Consider the following 24,598-nt stretch of genomic DNA (forward strand, 5'->3'; position numbering starts at 1 on the left):
AATTATACTTAAGGTACATACTGTTTATATCCTCAAATCTCTTATGTACATTTGAGCATCTTTTGTATTTTTAATTTACAATAAATTGCAGTATTACAGTTCATGGTTTCAATTTTTTTTTTCATTTGAGCAAGGCTTTTTGAGATTATTCCATCGGCGGTGAAGATGTACACTTTGAGGTATGCTAACTAGGTTTTCCTTGACTTTCAATTTAAATAATACATGTATCGAAGATGCGCAAACAAACAATTAATGATATAAATATTTGTTCATATTTTGAAGTTTGCACTGGTGGAGACGATAAAAGAGGAAGTGCCATACATGTGGCTAAATTTTATTTTGCTATTGCACCAAATTTCTTCAACTATTGTACTTCTTTTTGTGTTTCATGAATTTTATTTTGTGTTCTTAATTGGTTTTGAGCTCTAATAAATCAATGGTAAATAAAAAATATATTTTATGCTGGCCAGCAAATATATATGGAAGCTGGCCAAATAAAAGAAATATTTTTTTAGATACAATATAACATCAGGATCGGTTGTTTGAAACAACCGATCCTGATAGTTACTATTAGGATCAGTTATTTAACCGATCCAGATTAGTGTAGTATCAATATCGCCTTCATCAGGATCGGTTGTATTCCGATACTAATATGCGTATATACCGATCCTGATTCCATATTTTTCACTAGTGACAATCTTTATTACACCATGCTTTTTTCATGAAAACTAAGGGTCTGTTTAAGTCATCTCATAATTATTACTAAATTTAATGAATGGACGACATCTTGCCTTCCTTAGTTAGGTACACTAGTGGAAAAATAGAAATCAGGATCGGTTATATGAAACAACCGATACTAATAACTATTTGGATCGGTTTTCTGAACAAAACCGATTCTAAAAACTAATAAGATCGAGTTTTTTAGTCAATCGATCCTAATTTGTGAACTATCAGGATCGGTTGTTACTATCAGGATCAGTTGTTACTATCAGGATCAGTTGTTCTAAACAACTGATCCTAATAGTTCAACTATTAGGATCAGTTGTTTATACAAAACCAATCCTAATATTGTTAGAATCAGTTGTTCTAAATAACTGATCCTAATAGTTGAGGATAAACAACCGATCCTAATGAACTATTAGGATCGGTTGTTTGTCAAAACCGATCTTGATATTATTGGGATCGGTTTTTTTTAATAAAAAACTGATCCTAATATTGCATAGGAAAGGATAATTCATTTGTAAGATAATATACTAAAATAATTTATTAAAATAATTTTAAAAATATCATACACATACACATTTTTTAGAATAACCCATTTTTTAGAAATAATTTGCAAGATACAATAATTTGTAAGATAATTTATTAACTTTTTATATTCTAATTTATAAGATAAATTTTATGAAATAATTTATCAGATAATTGTAAGGTTATTTATTAAAATAATTTATAAATAATGTTAAAATAAATTTTAAGATAAAATAATTTACAAAATATTTTTTATGTCATAATCTGTTTTAAGATTTCTTATTAAAATAATTTATTAAGACAATTTATAAGAAAATTTTAAGAAAAATTAAACATCTGGATTGGTTCTTATTATAATAACTGATCCAGATACGATTTTTAATTTTTTTAAATGAATAAAAATACAAGATCCGTTCTTATTATAAAAACTAATCCAGATAACTATCTGGATCGGTTCTTTGTTAACAACCGATCTAGATATGTATCTGGATCGGTTATTATAATAAGAACCGATCCAGATGTTTATTTTTTCTTAAAAATTTTCTTATAAATTGTTTTAAAATAAATTACATATTAAAAATTATTTTATAAATTATTTTAATTACAAATCTTAAACAAGATTACTTCCTAAATTTTTTTTATAAATTATTTTATCTTAAAATTTATTTTAACATTATTTATAAATTATTTTAATAAATAACCTTATAAGTATCTGATAAATTATTTCATAAAATTAAGCTCTGAAAATATTTTCAGACATATAATTTCATACATTTTACTTGGTAACTTTTTTTTTGTACTAATTAAATCTGCAAATTAAGCTCTGAAAAGGAGATCTTCAATCATTAGTAGGCATTTAAGGTTTGAATCTGACAAGATCTTGTTTAATTAATTGGCAGCTCAGCTCATTAATTGTGTACATTGTAGGGGTGTTGGTTGGGGTCCGGTTTAGGCTGTTTTGAACCTAACCGAATTAGTTTGAATCAAACAGTTTGATTTTTTTGGTTTAATGGTCAGTTCGCTTTACTTTTCAAAATGGAATTATAACTACGGTTCGATTTTGTTTGAATTTTTTTAAAATGAAATAACCGAAACGACCAGACTTTTATATATTATGAATTTGATCTGATTGCCTCGTTTTATTTCTTAATACCCCGGTCTATTTCTTAATATACTTCGGTTTATATAAATCAATTGTTTTAAATAAAAAATTAATATATTTCAGTTTGAACCGAACAAACCAAAATAAAACTTTAATTTGGTTCGGTTGCAATGCTAAATTGGTTCAGTTCAGTTGAATTTTTGGAACCAAATTATAACTTTAATTTGTACATGCAATTAATAGACATTTAATTAAAGTAAAGAATCAAAAACCCTAGTTGGTTATTACGGCTCAGCTAAAAAAAGTTGTTGTTTCGATACAAACAATCCCATGTTTTTAACACAAGCAAAGATTGTTTAAAATCTGTATTGATCAGTTTTATTTTTCAAAATATTTCCATCATTTTATCTCTTATTAAATGTGTATAAAAGTTTTATTTTTATTGATTATTCTAGAAAAATATAATCAAATTTTTCAGTTTGACAGTGACGCTTTATTACAAACTGAGCAAAAAATAATATTTAATTAAATTCTATAAGAAACGATTATGTTTATATTAATTATGTTTTGATATTTTATATTTTTTGTTCTTATATTTTTTTCATTTTTTAATATTGTTAAGTTATTTGTTTAAATTATATTCTTTCAGAATTACAATTAGATTGACTTTGACAAGTGATGAACTAAGAAAAGAATTAATCTGCATGTGATTCAGATAAAAGTTTCAAGATCAAAATTAATTCTTGATAATTAAGAGATATTTTGATTATTCTCTGATATTTCATCTATTTTTTTCAAGAACAACAAACGATATATATAAAATGAAAAATATTTTTTATGGAAATGTATTATTGGAGTTGTTCCTATTAGAAAAACACAATGAGTGATTCATTTTTAATATTAGGATTGGTTATTTGTTAGAACCGATCTAGATATTATCAGGAACGGTTTTTACAAACAACCGATCTTAATAGTTCATTAATTAGGATCGGTTGTTTGTAAAAACTGATCCTGATAGTATAACTATCTGGATCGGTTCTAACAAACAACCGATCCTGATAACTCCCTAGGGTTCTTATTTTCATTCCGCGCCTCTCATTTTCAACTTAGCGAAAATCAAACCCGCCTCTCAACTCCTCCGTCTCTCTCTGTCTCAGTCTCTCTCCCTCTTCTAGGGTTCTTATTTTCATTTCACACCTCTCATTTTCAACTTAGCAAAAATCAAACCCGCCTCTCAACTCCTCCATCTCTCTCTCTTTGTCTCCGACGCCTCTCAAGTTAGCGATCTCTGTCTCCGACGCCTCTCAAGTTAGCGATCTCTGTCTCTCTCTATCTCGATCATGTCAAAAAAAGGCAAAAAAGACGAAAACTAACAAGGATGTACATGGATATGGATATGGTCTTGCATGGATATTTCCACGGAGCATAGTATGTTTTAGTAGGACTTGAATCTCAGAGGTAATATACATTATTTTTGAATTTTGATATTTGAACTTAAAATTTACCATGCAACAAGTTAGTAAAGAATAGTTAATTCTCAATCTATTTTGACCTTTTTAATTAATTTCTAGTATTATTAGATGCATGTTTTGTGGGTGTTGTGCGCACACCAATAAGAACTTTCAGTTCTTAGTCTTCTCTCTCAGCAACTAAACTCGGCTCAATTGCAATTAGAAGATATGTTTTTATTTTCATATCAATTGTGATGTTACTTGCAACTAAACTCGGCTCAATTGCAATTAGAAGATATGTTTTTATTTTCATATCAATTGTGATGTTACTTGCAACTAAACTCGGCTCAATTGCCTAGCATCAGCTCCAGACACACAAATCTATTCCGAGGAGACCCCAAACCCGAAACTTAAATAATACATGTATTGAAGAAACACAAGCAAGCAATTAATGATATAAATATTTGTTTAGATTTTGAAGTTTGCACTGGTGGAGACGATAAAAGAGGGAATGCCATACATGTGGCTGAATTTTATTTTGCTATTGCATCAAATTTCTTCAACTACTGTACTTCTTTTTGTGTTTCATGAATTTTATTTTGTGTTCTTAATTGGTTTTGAGCTCCAATAAGTCAATGGTAAACAAAAAAAATATTTTATTCTGGCCAGCAAATATATATGGAAACTGGCCCAAATAATTTTTTTTTTTTAGATCTAATATAACACCAGGATCGGTTGTTTGAAACAACCGATCCTGATAGTAACTATTAGGATTGGTTATTTAACCGATCCAGATTAGTGTAGTATCAGTATCGCCTTTGTCAAGATCGGTTGTACTCCGATACTAATATGCGTATATAACCAATCTTGATTCCATATTTTCCACTGGTGGTACATAATTAGCATCCTAAAAATTTGGTGGATTTGGAGGATTTAGAGGATTTCTTTGTCATTAAATTATTACTAAATTTAATGAATGAGCGACATCTTGCTAGTATTCTAAAAATGACAAGAAATTTGGAGGATTTAGAGGATGTCTCTGTCATTAAATTATTACTAATTAAATTTAATGAATGAGCGACATCTTGCCCTCCTTGGTTAGTTACATAATAAGCATTAATTCTAATTATACACGGTACATCATACATAGATGGAAGAACTTTTCATTAAATATGTGTGAAAAGTAAAAAGGCGTGAGTTTGAAAATGATCTCCAACATTCATACACAATTAAATAAAATATAATCATTTATAAATATGCTCTAACATTAATACACGGTTGTTTATTAAGCAATTGTGTACAACTGGAAACAATTGTTCACGGTTGTAGTTAAATTAACCATGTATAAATGATCTCCAATAATTGTACACAGTTTATTTTCTTTATACCAATCATTATGAATGCTCTGTAAGATTTTTCAGAAAAGATCTTGCTTGTATACACGGTTTTGTTTCTATCAATTGTGTATGAATTTTCTTAGGATTTTTCAAAAAAAAAAATCATGTTTGTAATCATACACGGTTTTCTTATATGATCCATCTATGATGAAAAATAAGAATTTTTTTAATGTCATTGATCTGCGTCTTTATGTTATAATGCAACTCTACCTGTGTATTATAATGCATCAATCACTACTTATCTTTTTCGAAGGTATGGAGAAACGTGCACGGTTCTACAACTGTGTACAATTTTAATTTAACATTTCATACATGCGCAGACATGGTTGCAAAATCGTGTACAAACTCAGTTTATTTATTTATTTATTTTTAGTAAAAGGCCATATGCCCGGTTCATTGATTGAAATTGTTTTAAGTTACAAATACAACACAGACCAATGTATGTTGTCTTCTCAATAAAACATTCTCCTACGACCAAAGTTGTTCAAACATCATGCAAATAAAAAACAGTTTTATATAAAAGGCAGCTAAGAATATAGAACAAAAACTCTCAGCTCACAATCTCTTCTAAGAGTGATCTAGTCTGAGTCTTCTGTGGTAGCTGACTCGACCAATTCTTCACTACTTCAGATGTCCTCGCAGTTGTGCCTGTCCACAAAAATATCCAATTAATAATCTTTAAACTATGCAAGACTGGAGCAAGATTTGAAGATGTGCTGAATACTTGCATCATTTTTTAGCTTAGAAAAACCTTATTTTGATGCTATTGTTGCTTTGTAGTTATAGTTTCCTCTTTTGATGTTTACTACATATATATTGCTGTTATTTTGTTCATCTATCATTGCTATCTGCAATGCTTTTTGTATACATGCTTTGAGCTCTAGATAGTTGAAGCTCTTAGCATTTGGCATTATGATTTTTTAATGAAATCGGTGAATTACACCCACTTTCTCAAAAAAGAAAAGAAAAGAAGAAATATTACTTTCCAAAATGGAGATGGAGGAATAGAAATCATAGAATTAAGTTGTATGGCCTTTTTCTCATAGTCCAGATGTGCAAGGATCTTTAAACCTCCATAACCATTTTGATAGTAAAGCTGTGTTCATCTGTTATAAATCCAAAGCTCTCATACCTCCAAATTTCTTATGTTGACACACAGTTTGCTAATTAATAAGTGGGTATCCCTTATTATTGGTCTCATTCTTGTTAAAGAAATTTTCTTCTAATGGAATCAACTTGTTTGTGTATTAATCAGACACTTCACAGTTAGATATGCACATATATTCGTTAGATATTAATCAGATGAATAATTTGAAATTTGGATGCTTGACTGGAGGAAATAGGGGTGAAAACGGAGCGGATAATGCTGATACGTACCACTCAAACAAGTTTGAAAAAGAAAAGAAATTCTCTTTCTTTACATTTTTTTGGTTTTCTGCAGATTATTCCGTGTGATGGATGTGTTTGGTTCATAATTTCTTATCCGCTATGCACATGTCTGTAAAGTATGAAAACGTAGATAGCACCATGGTAAATATATATACTGTTCCGATCTATTCAAGATTTGTACTATATATAATTAGACCTCTCTTGGAATATTTTAAAACAAATATATATATTTTCAAAAACAAGTTTCACCATTTTTTCCAGGAAGAATCTGGTGAGAAAACATTATTTTCTGTATTGATCAATCAAGTAAGCGTAAAAAAATTACTATGAACATTGCAAAATAATTTTCCCAATAATTGTCCTTCACTTTAAAATAATTTTCCAATTTTTTTCCACATTTCTAGAACCCACTAACTTACAATCAGAAAAAATATGATTAAATGTGACTGTGAGCATGAGTGTCCACCATTTAATTACGTTACATCACTTCATGCAAAAAAATATTAGTCATATCATATCACGAACGTGATTAAATCATAATAAATTAGCCATGTCACATCACTTTTTTTACAGGATCAAGTTAAACTAACTACAATTTCTTCTGGTGGCAACTATAAATTCAATCCCCGAGTACATAGTTCTCACAAGGCTCTTCAGCTCTAACATTAATTATGGCAACACCAACATATGAAAGTACCCCCATTCAAACAAACAATCCTCCGAAAAATTTTGAGGAATTATATGACAGAAAAACAGGTGTGAAAGGCCTCCTCGACTCTGGCATAAGCAAGATTCCCGAATTATTTCTTAATCGTCAAGAAGACTCCTTTGGGGCACCTGTTCCCGGCCTCCAGGTTCCTATCATAGACCTTGAATCAATTGACAAAGATGAAGCTTCCTATAAACGGATTGTTGAAGAGGTACGAACGACACCATAATATAGTAATAAATGATCCTATATACCACTTTTGCGTACTGTTGTGTCAGCTGCCATATATTAGGTAGTGACCATTGCATATATATTAATTGCTGGGCACACTGTAACATTGTTCTAATAGGTACTTCAAGCATCAGCTTCATGGGGCGTTTTCCAGGTTGTGAATCATGGGATGGCAAAAGATGAGTTAGACAATGTCATCGAAAAAGTAAAAGAGTTTCATGAGGGAAATCAGGAGATCAAGAAGAAGCTCTACAGCAACGATTTTTCCAACAATGTGAGGTTTATCACCAACCAATTACAGTCGGGTGCAGCAATGTGGAATGACTCGCTTGTTTGTAACTTTGATGGATTGCTGGATCCTGCTGACATACCGCTGGTATGCAGGTAAAAACTTCTTACAATCCAAAAGAAATGTATACAAATTCAAATCTTACATATACTTCTTTTCTTTTTGTTTTTCTAATACTAGTTATGTTTCTGGTACGTACTTGGTAGGTAGAGGAAATTTCATAAGTCAAGAAATTAGTATTTCAGCCCCAGTACTAACAAACAAAAAAACTCTTGATGTGATAGTATAGATATTTAAAAGGATGCTATTCTTCTTTTAACGATACAACATGTAAATATGTAATGCTAACAATTTAGAACCGAACATCAGACATGGCATCATTTGATTCATCATGACATACATAGTAATATCTACTATCCCGGTCATCGACAATGATGGTTTTATTTCAGGGAGGCAATTATGAAGTATAAAGAAGGGATTTGTCGAGTTGCAGAAATATTGTCCGAGTTCCTATCAGTTGCACTAGGCTTGCCTCCAAACTACATAAGTATGAACTACGCAAACAGGCAAAAAGTGGTTTGCCATTACTATCCCCCTTGTCCAGAGCCGGAGCTGACAATGGGTATTCGCATGCACACCGATAAATCCTTCATCACGGTAATCCTCCAGGATGAACTCGGTGGCCTTCAAGTGCTCCATGATGGCTATTTGGTTGATGTCATGCCCGTTCCTGGGGCTTTGGTTGTTATTATTGGTGATCTTCTTAAGGTGCATATAAATCATAATTATCTTCTCTCAAACTGGTACAAAAGTATGCATATATCTTGTAGCTTTACAAATAAAGTAGGCTTCTTTATTCGTTCAACATCTGAATTCATTAAATAATATAATAATTATATTACGTACAGTAATATATATACACTCGCAAAAAGCAAAGTACAAATATATACCAAGTGGTTTGATCTTTTCTAATTAATTAATCAATATATTTTTTGTGTTAATTTGTTTAAATAGTGTTTTACCAATGAGAAGTTCAGGAGCGTTGAGCACCAAGTTTTAGCAAGCAAAAGATCAGCACCCAGGATCTCGGTTCCAGTCTTTTTTGCTCCAGATCCCGATTCTGGGAAACCTTTTGGTCCTCTGAAATTGCTATTATCTGATGAGAATCCTCCATTGTACAAGGAGTTTCTTCTTCCTGATTATTACAAGACCGACCAATCAAAGAAGCCTAATACTACAACTTTAAGCTATTATAAAATTTAAGTTTAATTGTATTATGCGGTTATATTTAAAATATACTTAATAAATGTGGCAATCAACGTGATATATTTTTTATCATAATAAAAGGTATATATTGGCCATGTTGCATGTTGAGGTACTTTACTGCTACTGATCTCCATCAATTTATAGTTTCATCAAAATACATGGTCAATATATTTAATTTCTTTATTTTGATGAAATTTTACATTGATTGTCATAGTTAATCAAATTATAATTAGATTGTCAATAAATGTCTTTGCTTTAAATAACAGTGGAATTTATCATGTAAAATTATATTTGCTAAATAATATTGGTTGTGCTACAAATTTGATTCCTCAATGGTTTAGTATTTGCTAATGCATCAAATTAAAGAAGCCATCTACATTATATTTGCTAATCATGTTGCTTTTGGTCTCGTTTTCTAAACGGTGTTTTCATGTAGATGTGAAGCACTAATTTTGAACGCACAATATTTGGAGAATTATACCTGTATTAAATAAGTTTCTTGTCCGTTAGCATTTGAAACTTTTAATAACCATATAAATGGAAAGTGCGAATATGGATTGACGTGGAGAGATAGGAGCCTTAAGTTTTATCGGAGCCTAGCTAGTACAGAAAATGCGACTATATATTTATTTTCATGAGGTCAACTATTTTTGTTAGATAAATGTTGACGCGGAATTAGTGCCGAGACTTTGAAAGGATGCTGCTGAGATTTTAGAATAATAATTAGTTGAGATCATATAATATCTTTTTAGAATAATAATTAGTGGGGACCATAATACATTATTTCTCTAAATGTAGTTACTGTAGTGCGGGTACAGAAATAATTATTCAAAATATTATTATCAAACTAAGAAATTGCCAAGTCTCCCTCTTTTTAATAATGCAGAGCTGTTACAATTAATCTTTTATTACACCATGCATTTTTCATGAAAACTAAGGGTCTGTTTAAGTCATCTCATAATTATTACTAAATTTAATGAATGGACGACATCTTGCCCTCCTTAGTTAGGTACATAATTAGCATCCTAAAAATTTGGTGGATTTGGAGGATGTCTTTGTCATTAAATTATTACTAAATTTAATGAATGAGCGACATCTTGCCCTCCTTGGTTAGTTACATAATTAGTATTCTAAAAATAACAAGAAATTTGGAGGATTTAGAGGATGTCTCTGTCATTAAATTATTACTAATTAAATTTAGGATCCTAATAACAATCTCCGCAGTCTCAACCCCGCAAAAAACCCCGCACAAACTGTCAAAAAAGTCATGGGGGGACTGCTCAATCATTAATACTCTGCAGAAACTGTTAGTATTTAACTTGAAGTATCAAAGTATTTATTTTGAATTTGTAAAGTATTAATCTCTATGCAATGATCTCTATTTATGACTGAATAAATCAATCCATCAATTGTCGCCGCACAATTTTTTTTTTAATTGTCCCTACACAACTAGGGACCATTAAATAAACAATCCCCTCATAAATACTTGTCAGTTTTCCCCGCACAATTTTTTTTTTTTTGGATTGTCCTCGCACAACTGGTGACTATTAAATAAACAATCCCCTCACCCAATGATAAATACTTCTCAGATATAATGATCAATATTTTATGTTATATGAATAAATACTTCACAGACATAGCTGCAACTTTTAGTAAAACATCAATCACTACTACAGAATAAGTGATTATACACGGACATAAACAAGCGAGCTACACGGATTTCCTGCCGCGTGGGATGCCAAGGTGTAGAAATCCCTGTATATATACACACAGATATTTACCCATGTACAATTACTGATAGCTACACGGATTATTACATAAACAGCCGTTTACAAATCCTTGACAGTGGCGCTCTCCATAACCGAGCTACACAGATTATTACATAAAAAGCCATGTATGATTACTTTTTCTACACGGATAATTAGCTAAATGTCCGTGTAGCTCTCTTATTTTTTTATGTATTAATTTTTTTTAATATTTTTTTATTGTTTAAAAAGCTTTCTACACGGGCATTTAGCTACATTTCCGTGTAGCTCTCTTATTTTTTTAATATTTTTTTAATATTGAAAAACCTTTCTACACAGATATTTAATTAAATATTCGTGTAGCTCTCTTATTTTTTTAATGTTGAAAACACCTTTCTACACGGATAATTAGCCAAATGTCCGTGTAGCTCTCTTATTTTTTTAATGTATTAATTTTTTTTTATAATTTTTTAATGTTTAAAAAGCTTTCTACACGGACATTTAGCTACATTTCCGTGTAGCACTCTTATTTTTTTAATATTTTTTTAATATTGAAATACCTTTCTACACGGATATTTAATTAAATCTCTGTGTAGCTCTTTTTTTTTTTAATGTTGAAAAAACCTTTCTACGCGGATATTTAGTAAATATCCGTGTAGCTCTCTTATTTTTTTCAAAAAAAAAGCCTTTCTACACGGACATTTAGCTACATTTCCGTGTAGCTCTCTTATTTTTTTAATATTGAAAAACCTTTCGACACGGATATTTAGGAAATGTCCGTTTAGCTCTCTTATTATTTTTATTTATTAATATTTTTTTAATTCTAAAAAACCTTTCTACACGGACATTTAGCTAAATGTCCATGTAGCTCTCTTATTTTTTAATATTTTTTTAATGTTGAAAAACCTATCTACACGGATATTTAGTAAATGTCTGTTTAGCTCTCTTATTTTTTAATATTTTTTTAATGTTGAAAAACCTTTCTACACGGATATTTAGCTAAATGTCCGTGTATAATTGAACTATTTTTTTTACATTTTTTTTGGGCTAGCCTCCAGTTTGCTAGCCATTTAAAATCAGATCAATTCCAGAACAGAGAATTTCCAAAATAAGAATATACCAAAACCCCTAAATTTTTGAAATTCTTGTTTTCCCAATTATATAAAAAATTATACAAAATTCATGTACACTAAATTATACAAAGATCATACAAATCCATATTCTGGTTGACAAAATTGTTTTAGAAATCACTCTGCCCACATACATCTACACTGATCTAACTGCTCCTTGGAGTAACTCTTTGACACTGATGAATACTACAAAAATTCAAAATATGCAAGTTACAAAAATGCAATCTAGCAACTACATCTTTGTTTTGCTTAAATTATTGCAATTATAACAATGCAACTAATAAAACAAGTTTAGAGGAAATCAATATTAATAAAGTCAAGGCAAACACATACCGGATATGTTGCCCATTGGAATTGTATGTGGTGAACGAAGTGAAACATATAAATCATCGTGTAATAACCGCATTCCCAACCGTCACTGAAATTTACATTTAGCAGCCTAGCTATGTCAGAATGACAATAAATTTTTGAACAAAAAAATATGAAATTATAAAATTATAGTGTGCTCACCTCCAACCACTTCCCATTCATTTTATTTCTTTGCTTGCCCGTGCTTTGCACTCCACCCTCTTTAACATATTGCTGAAAAACCCTTACAAAATTGAGTGACTATAATTAGCAATTCCACAATTTGTTATATAATTGAAAAAAATCAAACCAAGTGATATTTAGATAACTTACTTAATTAAAACAGGCATGATTATTTTGGACTGGTGAAGAGTGATGGATTTGTCGGGCCGTTTTGAATCCATGATATAAACCGTATTTTCAAGTGGCACAATCACAAGCAAACACCAGTGGCCCCTGTGGGAGGAGAAGAATGGTAGTACTTTAGCATAAAATTAGTGACATATATATTTCAGCATGTAATAGTGACACAAGTGTTTGCTATGGTTCATGGTGTAATTCTTTAACTAAAAATATAAACAATTAATAAGGGTTACAAGTAACCTTTGGTTGTATGGCAGGAGAATAAATTTCTTTTAATCCTCATGAGCTCGATGCATCGCTTTACACAAGTAGCCGACACAATCAGCCGCATACACATCCAAAGTCACTTCATTAATTCTGCCAGGGTCCAAAAGTGCACACAGGTTCACCTTACCTTTCGATGCGGTCTCACGGCATTTTTGGACTAGGAACCTGAAAAATTATCATTTTACATTAGAATATATATTTGAGTGCTATACACATGATATAAATAATTGATTGGTCACTAACATGAGGAAAACGGTGATGACTCCCACATCGAGCCATTTATCGCTTGACGAGGCGGCCTGTAGAAAGTCGCTGAATTCTTTGAAAGGCAGCATGACCTCCCTGCCGTCCTGTAGAAACATACCAGGGGGGACACTGAATGTAACATCCGTCATGCCCTCGGGTTCCTTAATCAAGTGGGCGTGGAGAGTCCGTAACTGACCAGGCAAACGGCTAACCTCTTCTTCGGTGAGCCCCATACGGTCTAGTGGTGCATCCACTGGCGCATCAGGCGCTTCTGGCGCAACAGACGCCAAGGCTAACTCCATGTCCCGTACCGGTGACAAAGCTTCATCCTCATTGTTGGTATCACCTCTTCGTGTTTGTATCAAATTTTGTATATATCTTTTCCAAGTATTTGAAAAGAATGATTTGAATAAGATATCCCTATTTTATTTGGAGATTACCTTATCCAAAATAATTTGATTCTTGGGCCATTGGACTATCGCAAGGCGGGCATCATCAAGCACCGTCATATCATCGGCAGGGACAGGAAGAGGTATTCTCGCAGCCCAATCCTGCGTGATCTTGTCAATTGCTATGCGGAGATAGTTGGGCCTTAGCTGATCACCGGCTGCAGGAGGATGTACAATGCCCTTAGCAATGGTCAGAGGAGTGGTACCAAAATACATGACGAGGTCGCATGATGTGGCCTCCTGTATCAGCAATTAGTTGTTTTAGAATGAAATATTGTCTAGCAAATTAACTGCAAGAATCAACAATACCTTCAGATTATGAACAAGTAGTGCTTACCTTTAGATTGTCCAAGTCGCCTAGCACTTCGGTCCCGGATGCTTGACTACTTCGCCGAACTCCCGGAGAAACGGGAGGTTGATCCTCGGATGGCTGCCTAATTTGGTTCATTTGGTTCACGATCCTTGATTCCAGCTTAGCCATCTTTTGGGTGTACTCCATTGTAACCTGCTCGCATACCTCCGAGCGTACCTGCGCCAACCTTGATTCCATATCGTCTTTGTTAACTTTGGCACGAGGTCTTCTTCGGGGTTTTGCTCCATTGAATTCCTCTTTCCAGCCCGTGTAGGCCCCTCTGCCCCCTAACTTGACCTATGTGTTCTGGATTCGGGAGCGCTAAGGACAAGGAATCTTCTTGTCTTGCGACAGTCCGGGCACCCGAATTGACCTCCTCCTCCACCTCCAACTGTTAATTAAAAAATTGGTTATAACAAAAGACTAAGTAATGTACACAGAGTTATAATTTTGTTTGAATAACACAAAGTTATAACAAAAGACTCTTACCATTTTATGAGCAATGGGTTGCACGTCTTTTGGGAGTACTATCTGCCCGACAGCGGTTACCTCAGATCTTCCCATGAGCCAATCTTAGGCCCTAGGATTTTGGATCTTAACCACGGGTGAGTCAGAATCTTTGTTTTGTGAAAGAACTTTTCCCCCATTCTTTCGTCTTACTCTCGTAACCACCCGACCCTAATTTGTGAGGGTACTTATTCATTTTGGCGATCTTCCTGCCCTTCTCACTTTTTTTCTTCAAACATCAAAGTAAATCCATTAGTTTAAGGAAGATGAGTACAGAAAGAACAAAAACTAATAAGTTACCTAAATTTATTACATACCTTGAATTCTTCTATTTGCTTCAAAGCTTGAAACTCCTCTCACACCTCTTGTGTCAGCCAAGGATATACTGGCAACAGATGTTTCCCTTGATCCATGTAGTCTGTTTTCAACGTGCTTTTGAATTGCTTCCAAGCTTCATTCATTATCTTCAAAGACTTTTCCTTTATCTTGTTATCTGGGTCGTCCACGATGTTCCACTGATCCTGATTGACAATGAAATTACTGCATGTAAGTTCATGTACAATAATCCAAATAAAAAAAAGAGAATTGTTAGGTACTTTACCTTCACAATGTTCCACCATTGGTCCTTTTCCTTTTTTTTATCAAACTTATCCCACCTCTCAACCAAGATCGATGCATTTTTCTTCACCGTGCCGTGGAGGCGCAAAAATTTGAGTACTTCATCCTATTTTCACCCTTCGCAAGTCCGTCTTTCCGGAATGCGATTGGCAATATTTCCTTGGACTCAGTGGTCTTCTTGCACAGTGTCGGACCTCTTTTCCTTTTCTCAGGCTGAGCCTGCGAGACCTCTTCTTCCATCAGAACTACATTCCCTCCTTCCATCGGCAGGGCATTCCCTCCTTCCATCATATCTACATCCTCACCTAACGTCATATCTACATTATCCTCACCTAAATGTGACATCGTTCTTTCTACAATCTACAAAATCAGTCTGGACAATCTACAAAACCAAAATTTTTGTTCTTTAATTTTAGGGAAAATGTAAATGAAAGTCCAAAATACATGCTTACCAGAATAGATCATTTGAGACAACTTTTCATTTAACCATAATACAATCAGAGAGAAGGGTTTTGAACAATACCAAGATACAATCAGCATTGAAACTTAGAGAGAGAGAGAGAACAGCGACCTAGTGAGAGGAGCTTAGAGAGGGCGAGATGAGAGGAGAGCAACATAGAGTGGAGACCTTTGAGCCATGCAATCAGAGAGCGAAACACCAGCAGTGGCAGCACCAAGAGAGAGGAACCACAGAAAGAGAGAGGAGGAGACATGTGGGTTTAGGGTTTAGAGGAGACGAAAGGATTTTGGAAAGGAAGATAGAGACTAGGCGCGCATTTTATTTCGCGCAAACCATTTCTACACGGATGTTTAATTTAATTAAACATCTGTGAAGTAAACTATTTCTAGATGGTTATTTCATTAAAAATCCGTGTAGATATGCTAATATAGCTACACAAACATTTAATTAAACAACCGTGTAGAAATGTTATATATACGCGGAAAAAAATGCGCGCCTTCGACAGTTCGAAATATAAAGGCATATTTTTATTTTTTATATTTTTAAGCTTTGCATCTAAACTGAAATATATAAATTGCATTTAAATAATAATTTCAGAGTTTGAAGCGACGTCGTTTCGACTTCCAGTAAATAATTATTTAAAAAGCACATTTTCAGTTTAAATAGTAAATGCAAATCTTTAAATATTATAATTTCTACCCGGTCATTTAATTAAACAACCGTGTAGGAAACCTTTCTACACGGATATTTATGTAAAAAACTGTTTAGAAATGATAGAATTTCTCGACGGATATTTAATTAAACGTCCGTGTGCAAATCTTTTTTAATTTAAAATTCTTAGAAGACGAAATGGCTCTTCATAATTCTATATAAACTAGTTCTATCAAAATATTTATGTATAAATTTTATTTGCAAGTACAAATGGCCGAAGTCCCTCCGGCCGGCAGTGCTCACCCCTCAAATGTGCCATGGCCATTGCCCTCTGGTTATGTCCCGCCCGAAGAGATTGATGTTAATTTCGAACTCCCTCCCGGTTTCGAAGTTCCTCCCGGCTATCTCATGCCTCCTCCCAAATACAGGAGGACATGGCCGTGGCCGCCTTCAAATGTGCCACGCCGAAGCCCAAGGGGGCACCCACCACCAAAGCCGTACATAAGGAGGGGCGATCGCTGGATCAGGCCAAAGAGCCCCTGGATTAGGAGGCCGGGGTCATCACGCCAGGGCCTTTATGAAGGCATGTTTTATTAATTTAGCTAGCTTTTTTGTTTTCTTCTTCCGTATTTTGTTTAATCAGTTTTTTTTGTGTGTAGGATATATGATGTATTAGCTAGGATCCTTTTTAATGTAATATATTTTGTTCTTAATTTAATCAACATTTTGTTTTCTATAAATTTTTCTTTTTTGTTAAATAAATACTGTTATAGATATACATTTTTTGTTAATATATTTTCTTCTAAATTAATACTGTTATAGATATAAATTGGCAGTACAAAATAATGTTATATTTAATTTATGGGTTTACAAAATTAATAAATTTACGCTTTACTTAATTTCTGACCAGATAGAATAATTATAAAATAATAGAATTTTTGGGAAATTAAAAACCTTTTTACACGGATTTTTAATTAAACATCCGTGTTAGAATACATTTCTACACGGATTTTTAATTAAACTACCTTTCTACACGGATTTTTAATTAAACATCTGTGGATAATACCTTTCTACACGAATTTTTAATTAAACATCCATGTTAGAATACCTTTCTACAATTTTTAATTAAACATCCGTGTTAGAATACCTTTCTACACGGATTTTTTTGGTACTTAAATAAATAAAACTATTGTGAAAAACCAAAGGTTGTCCAGATAATAAAAAAAAACAGATAATCGTACAAAATCATACAACCAGAACAGATCATAAAAAAATAGATAATCGTACAAAATTATAATATATTTAACAATTAATGATAAAAAAGTATAATAAATAAATAAATGCGTTCAAGATGGCTATATTGACGAATATGATAAAAAAAAACAACTAGAAATATTGACGAATATGATGAACAAGATGTATATATTTACGTCTTTCTTTCCTCTTACGTACAACAAACCCTTTCAACGAAATCGTACGCATATCCTTTCAAGATCATGAAAAAAGAGATGACGAATTGGATCCAAGAATGAAATTGTAATTATATATGCCATAAAAACTATTCATTCTTGTTCCAATTCGCCACATCTTTCATGATATTAATTCTTGCCCTCTTCACCTTCTTTCTCCAAATGAATCTACTGTATTTTGTAGAAACACAAAGCTGCCACCGGTTCAACTACTGCAATTAATTTATTCCCACCGGTTCAACCACTCCCCTTATTTAAAATAACATGCATACCTTTCTACACGGATTTCTAATTATAAATCTGTGTAGCTCCTTTAATTAAAAATCCGTGTAGAAAAGTATTCCTACACGGATGTTTAATTAAAGGTCCGTGTACAAATCCTTTTGAAATTATTGCTTGTTTATTTTTCAGGTTCAAGATTATATTTAAATTGATAATCTGATATTTATATTAATATTTAAGTAAACTAATATGATATTTATAATAATAAATAATCAGATTTCTATATTAATAATTAATATTAATAATTAGATATTTAAACTAATCTAACATTTAAATGTAGACAAATAAAATGTAAAATACAAAAACACAGTAAAATGTTATCGGTTTACAGTCATCCAAAGTTCAAATTAATACTGCAAATTAAATAAACTCTGCTTTTCTATTCGAGTATTCGTAAAAATTAAAATTCGGCAGCATTTCCCCTTAACTCCCCAAGTATGCGTAAAAACCACATACTCGTAGGAGGAATAGGGAGAAATGATGTCGAACTTTTCTCAAACACTAATTAAATCCCGCTAATATGTGTTCACATCCTAAATGAGACACAATATTCAAAGAGCAGTCCCAAACGGGGGACTATTCAAAATTAATCCCTATTGGATTAATTTTGAATGGGCATGGACCTAAAAGCATCAATAGGTCAGTTATTGGACCACAATACACTAATTATTTACATTATCTAAACAAATCAAGCATGCATGCATTAATAAATAATTGACCTAAATAATTAAGCAATAATAAGTACCAGAAAATTAGAGAAAGAAAAGAGGAAGGCCAACCCTAGCAAGATAGAGAGGAGAAATGCAAATTAACTTCAAAGATCTCAGCTTCGGTCTTGATCCTTGTGCGCAAAAATCAGACCAACATTCAATACAGAGAGAGAGAGAGAGTATTAATTGATCAAAACGGCACTGGAAGAAGCTTTTTGTAACCCTAAACCTTTCTACACGGACATTTAGCTATAAATGTGTGTAGAAAGTCGAGAGAGCTACACAGACTTTTATATAAATAGCCATGTAGAATTGTTTTTTACACTTTTAATTAAAAGAAAAAACCTTTTTTTATTCTACCTTTCTACACGGCTCTTTATTAAACGTCCGTGTAGCATTGTATTTTTTTTTAATGTTTTTCAGATAGCAAAACAAACAATTTCCAAAACAGAGGAAGACATTTAAAATCCAGAATTCCAAAACATATATAACAATTTGAACAAAAAATTCATGTACACTAATTTATACAAAAATTACAAATTCTTATTGAGCATTAATTACAAAAGTTAAATCCATATAAACTAAAAAATTCTATTAAGAACTGGAAGAGGTGGATATATGAAGGACCCTCAGAATCGGATGGAGAGTCGGATGAAGTGTCGGACGATCTCGTCCGACTCTTCATCGACTCCCCATCCGGCTCTAGTCCTTCATCCGGCACTGAAATTATCCTCCAACAATACTTTAGCACACAAATTAGACCAATTAATTGGGAAAATGAAGCAATTCACATGGGAATTCGAGATGTAGGTTATCAATTATATCGGACCGGTCATCTTATGAGCTCCAAAAACAGTAGCTCATCTTTATAGATTTGCAATCCGAAATAATTGATAAACCTAAATTTTCACCCAATTGTAAACTGCGAGAGGAAGAGTACAAATTGATCAATACATGTTCTATCAAAAAAATAGTTGAATAAAGAGTTGGACGAAGGACCATAAAAAAAAAGGGATCGAAGAGGTGGACGACGAAGGACCGTCAGAGCCAGATAAAGAGCCAAATGAAGAGACAAATGTTACATTCCGAAATTTTAAAACTTGATTAAATGGATAAATCGATCATTTGACTTAAATAAAAGGTTTAATTAATTTAACGATCGTTCTGAAATTTTCTGACCGACTAAAACGAAACTAAAATTTCGTAATATAAATAATGTATGAAATTATGCATAACAAAATTTAGAGATTAGAAATAAAATAAAATATAGCACTAGGAATAAAATTATAATTATTCGGTAAATTAGAAACTCAGAAAATCCGTGACAAATTTCTTTAAGTTGTTAGAAAAAGAAGAAATTTATTTAATTAGATTCGTGTAAATAAATAAATAAATTGAATTCAAAATAAGAGCATAATTATACGAAATTATTCGTACAATTGGATTATAGAATTTATAAAGCTCGTTCATTTAGAACTTTTAGATAATTAATTGAATATACATAATTATATAAAAGGAAATCAAATTATTCGAATCTTAAATTGAGAAATAAATATACGAATTCTATGTACAAATATAGTTACAAAAATATTATGAACTTTCGATTCAAATTAGAGTAAAAACCAGATTTTAAACCAATTAAATGAGATCCTATTGAAATTCAGAATTGTTTGAACCCTTGGATCTAATCTAGCACGAATCTTGAAGCATTCATTAATAACATCCCTCTCCTCTCCCTTCTCTCTTTCTCTCCTTCCCTACCCGTGAGACCCAGCCCCCCCTCTGTTTTCTCTTCTACGCCAAACCAAGGGGGTCCCTGCCCCTCCCCTTCCGCCGCTGCCACGGCCAGCCGCCGCCGCCCCATCTCTCTCTCTTTCCTTCTCGGTCCGACCCGCCAGAACCCCACCCGCCCCCTCTCTCTCTCTTTTCTGCCTCCCCTCCCCTCTCTTGAAACCCTAGAAATTAGGGTTGAGGGGTTGGCTCGGTGCTGACCCGGTGCTTGCTGGATGCCGTGCTGGTTCGGCTTGGTGCTGTTCTGGTGCTGCCTTGGTGCCGTGCTAGTGGTGGCTGGTGCTGCCCCAGTGTTTGCTTGGTGCCGTGATGGTGTTGGTTTGGGGCTGCACTGGTGCTTGATTGGTGCTGTCTCGGTGCGTGATTGGTGCTATTATGATGCTTGATAGTGCTCGATTGTGGTGGCCACAAGGCACGGCGAAACCCTCGGAACATGCCACTTTCTTTCGACATTTTCTCTTGCGGTTAATTTCTAAAATTCGTGAATTGTGTGTATTGATGAATCGATTAATGTCGTAGAACTTGAATTGGCTAATTATCGAGTTTGGTTGTTGATTTTCTCGACTCGATCGAATTGCTTGAATTATTTTCTTTGAGACCCCTCTGTCGTAGGTTGTGGCAAATTTTAATAATATTGAGGGGGTATTGATTAAAGTAAGTAAATGTGACTAGGATCGAATTGCAAATGCTTAAAGAAAAATGGTATAATTGCAAAAGTAAGAAATTGTTAAGGTATGGAATTAGGCCTAACTCAATGAATCCGAATAGGTGAATTATTATTATTGAGCCCTTTGTGTTGGGCTCGGCTGTGAATTTGAATAAATGGATATGGGACTTGGGTCAAATGAAATGATAATTAGAACATGCCAAAACTCTTGACTATAGAAACGAGATATAATAATTTATTTAAAGTGAATATTAACCTTTTATTTCTGAGCTGATAATTTGTAAAAATAGAGATTTAGTTTAAAAATCTGATTTGAGTTTTAGTTGTAATACTAATTTTAATTAAACGAAGGTTGTAAATAGAATGTGCCTGTTCTGATCTGACCTGGTGCTGATTTTGTGTGTGTACCAGTCCTTGACTTGACTGGGACCAAAAATGTAAATAAATTAAATTGAAGGTTGTTTTGTGCAATATACAAGTCTTGGGAATTTTTATAAAAATAAGGGGTATGAATTATAAAATATAAGGCCTATGTGAGTTGTATAAATATAAGGGACCAATTTGTAAGATGTTAATTGTTTGAGGCTATGGCCGGCCATGCATGTGAAGTATTATAATTTGAGCCACATGTGAATTTAAATAATTGTAAAGAGGACTTGAATTGGAATAAAATAATTGATACGTCCAATGGACCAAAGTGTAATAAGGTGAAAGTTTATATAAGGGCCGACCACATATATATAATTTTGGAATTGGACTTGAATTAAAATGATTATAAATGAGCCGAAAGGTATAAAAGAATTGACGAATGGAAAGACGGCTTTTGGAATTTAAGTTTTGAGAATGTAACCGAACTAAACCAAGTAATCGTATAATATAGGTGTAGGCTCAGTCGAGCCAGATATCGCGAGGTAATTCGAGACGCCTGATCCGTAACTAAGCGGTACGCTCGTCATAATAAGGTGCGGGATTCTTGGACTTGTTTGATACTTTATTTTCAGGAATTAAACTGTGTTTTCGTTTGTCATGTTGAATATCATTGATTGCATCATTGAATTGTGTATAGCATTTGCATAGCCCAATCAAATTAAACTCGAATTGATGTGACTTGAGTGATTTGCATGCTGGTATGGTTGTAGGTTGTGTCGATCTATTATGATCTGATTTGATTGAAAGTCACCACGATTTGATTTGATATGTATGTGAATGGATTTACGAAGTTAAGCACTTGGATCCAATGAATTTGCCAAGTCGGGCTGTATGCTAACTTGGATTCCCAGGATCCTAAATGGCCTTAGGTGAACGGCCCTCGATATTCCCAGTACCGGTTGGGACGAGGGAGGGTGATTATGTTATGAGATGTGATTGGAAATCGTGGGTGACATGTGTAACGTCTATGGCTCGGTGGCATTCTCCTACGTGTTAATGCATTTGAAAGGTCAATTGAATATTACGACTATTGGAATGATTCCAGAGAGGATTTTCTTTATATGATTCAAACCAGACCTTAATAAACTGTTAAGCCAAGCGATTGCAGATGGGTGTCAGATAAAGGGTCCAGCGGTTGGCCATCTGTAGGTGTCAGTAACCCTACAGATGTGGGTTTGATAATGGTTCAGCTCGAAAGAACATCTGTAATTGCTACAAGCCCTATTGAATTGAGTTAAGCCAAAATATATGTTGTGTTTGAAATTCATCTTGGAAATTCCGTAAACTGTGTTTCAGGTTTATTAAATTGTTGTCGAGCATTGGCATTCTGTTATTTATGTTTTCTTATATATCTGTTTGCATTGTTATTGTTTGAGTTTCATTGTTGAATATAGAGTTTGATTGCAAGTCCAATAGTCTGAACTGTGGCAAATTCGCACTGAGAATTTATTCTCACCCCCACCCTCCCGATTATTTTCAGGTTTGTTACTCGGACGCAGCGAATGAGGATATTGGTAAATGCATATAAAAAGATCCACTGCCTCGCGTGTATATGTGACGCTTGATTTATACACGCGGCAGGCTGTCAGACCCGGTGGATTTGGGGTGTGACAACAAATGATCTCGTCTGACTCTTCATTCGACTCTTCATCCGGTTCTGATGGTCCTTCGTCATCCACCTCTTCATCCGGTTTGAAGGTCTTTCTCCAACTCTTCATCCGACTCTTCATCCGGCCGGCTCTGAAATTATCCAGTAGGGTTCTTTTCTTTTGGATGAAGATACATGTTTTAATAAAGAAAGAGCTAGCTAAAAATAAAAAGTTGGATGGACCTTCAAAAAAAAATGGGAAGAGATGGATGAAGAACCTTCAGAGTCGGATGAAGAGTCGTCCGACTCTTCATTTGACTCTTCATCCGGCTTTTCGTCTTGCTCTGAAGGTCCTTCATCCCACCTCTTCTATTTTTTTTGAAGGTCTTCATCCAACTCTTTATTCGATCAGCTCTTTCTTTATTAAAACATGGTCTTCATCCGCCTCTGAAATGATCAGATTACAGAGAGAGAGAGTTGATCAAATCGGCGCTGGAAGGAGAAGGCCTTTTATATAACCAACTTGGTGATGGAAAAGGCCTTTAATAACCAAAACCCTAAAATAACCTTTCTACACGGCTTTTTATTAAACGACCCTGTAGCTCTCTAAAAGATTTCCACACTATTAATTAAACAAAAAACCGTGTATAATTGACACATTTCTACACGGCTCTTTATGAAACGGCCGTGTAGCTCTCACAAGCTTTCTACACTTCTATTTAAACAAACATTCTTGTACAATGCTGACCTTTCTTCACGGTTTTTTAATTAAATATCCGTGTAGCTCTCTCAAGGCTTTCTACACTGTTATTTAAATAATAACCCGTGTACATTTCCTAATAAACGTCCGTGTAGCTCTCTCACGGCTTTCTACACTGATTCTTTAGTAAACATCCGTGTAGAGATCCCACACATATTTCGGGCTTCCAAAAAATTAGAATTTCTCCACGGTTTTTAGGTAAAATTATCAAATCCGTGTAGAATGTGCAGTGTACAATGACCATTTCTATAGTAGTGAATGATAAATACTTTATGTTACATGGATAAATACTTCTCAGACATAACTGTAACTTTTAGTAAAACATCAATGATAAATACTTCTCAAGCATAAAGATAAAATATTTTATGTTACATGGATAAATACTTCACAGACATAGCTGCAACTTTGAGTAAAGCATCAATAATAAATACTTCTCAGACATAATGATAAATATTTTATGTTACATAGATAAATACTTTATGTTACATGGATAAATACTTCAGCCATAGCTGCAACTTTTAGTAAAACATCAATGATAAATACTTCTCAAGCATAATGATAAATACTTTATATTATATGGATAAGTATTTTATATTATATGCATAAATACTTTATGTTACATGAATAAATACTTTATGTTAGCGATAATTGTTATTAAAGGAAAGTATAATTAATGCGGGAATT

The 24,598-nt window shown here is 33.3% G+C and overlaps 1 protein-coding gene across 1 annotated transcript; it reads left to right on the forward strand.

Annotated features, from left to right (window-relative positions):
• The first annotated feature begins 7,165 nt into the window (after positions 1-7,165).
• Positions 7,166-9,264, forward strand: LOC144561087 (1-aminocyclopropane-1-carboxylate oxidase homolog 1-like). The gene is made up of 4 exons (XM_078310294.1): positions 7,166-7,507; positions 7,646-7,911; positions 8,266-8,584; positions 8,831-9,264. Exons 1-4 carry the CDS (start codon positions 7,259-7,261, stop codon positions 9,077-9,079), a joined length of 1,083 nt encoding a protein of 360 aa, XP_078166420.1. The 5' UTR covers positions 7,166-7,258; the 3' UTR covers positions 9,080-9,264.
• The last annotated feature ends 15,334 nt before the right edge of the window (positions 9,265-24,598 follow it).

Source organism: Carex rostrata, chromosome 10 (genome assembly GCF_964058835.1).
Source record: "Carex rostrata chromosome 10, lpCarRost1.2, whole genome shotgun sequence".
In the NCBI taxonomy this organism is placed as follows: domain Eukaryota; kingdom Viridiplantae; phylum Streptophyta; class Magnoliopsida; order Poales; family Cyperaceae; genus Carex; species Carex rostrata.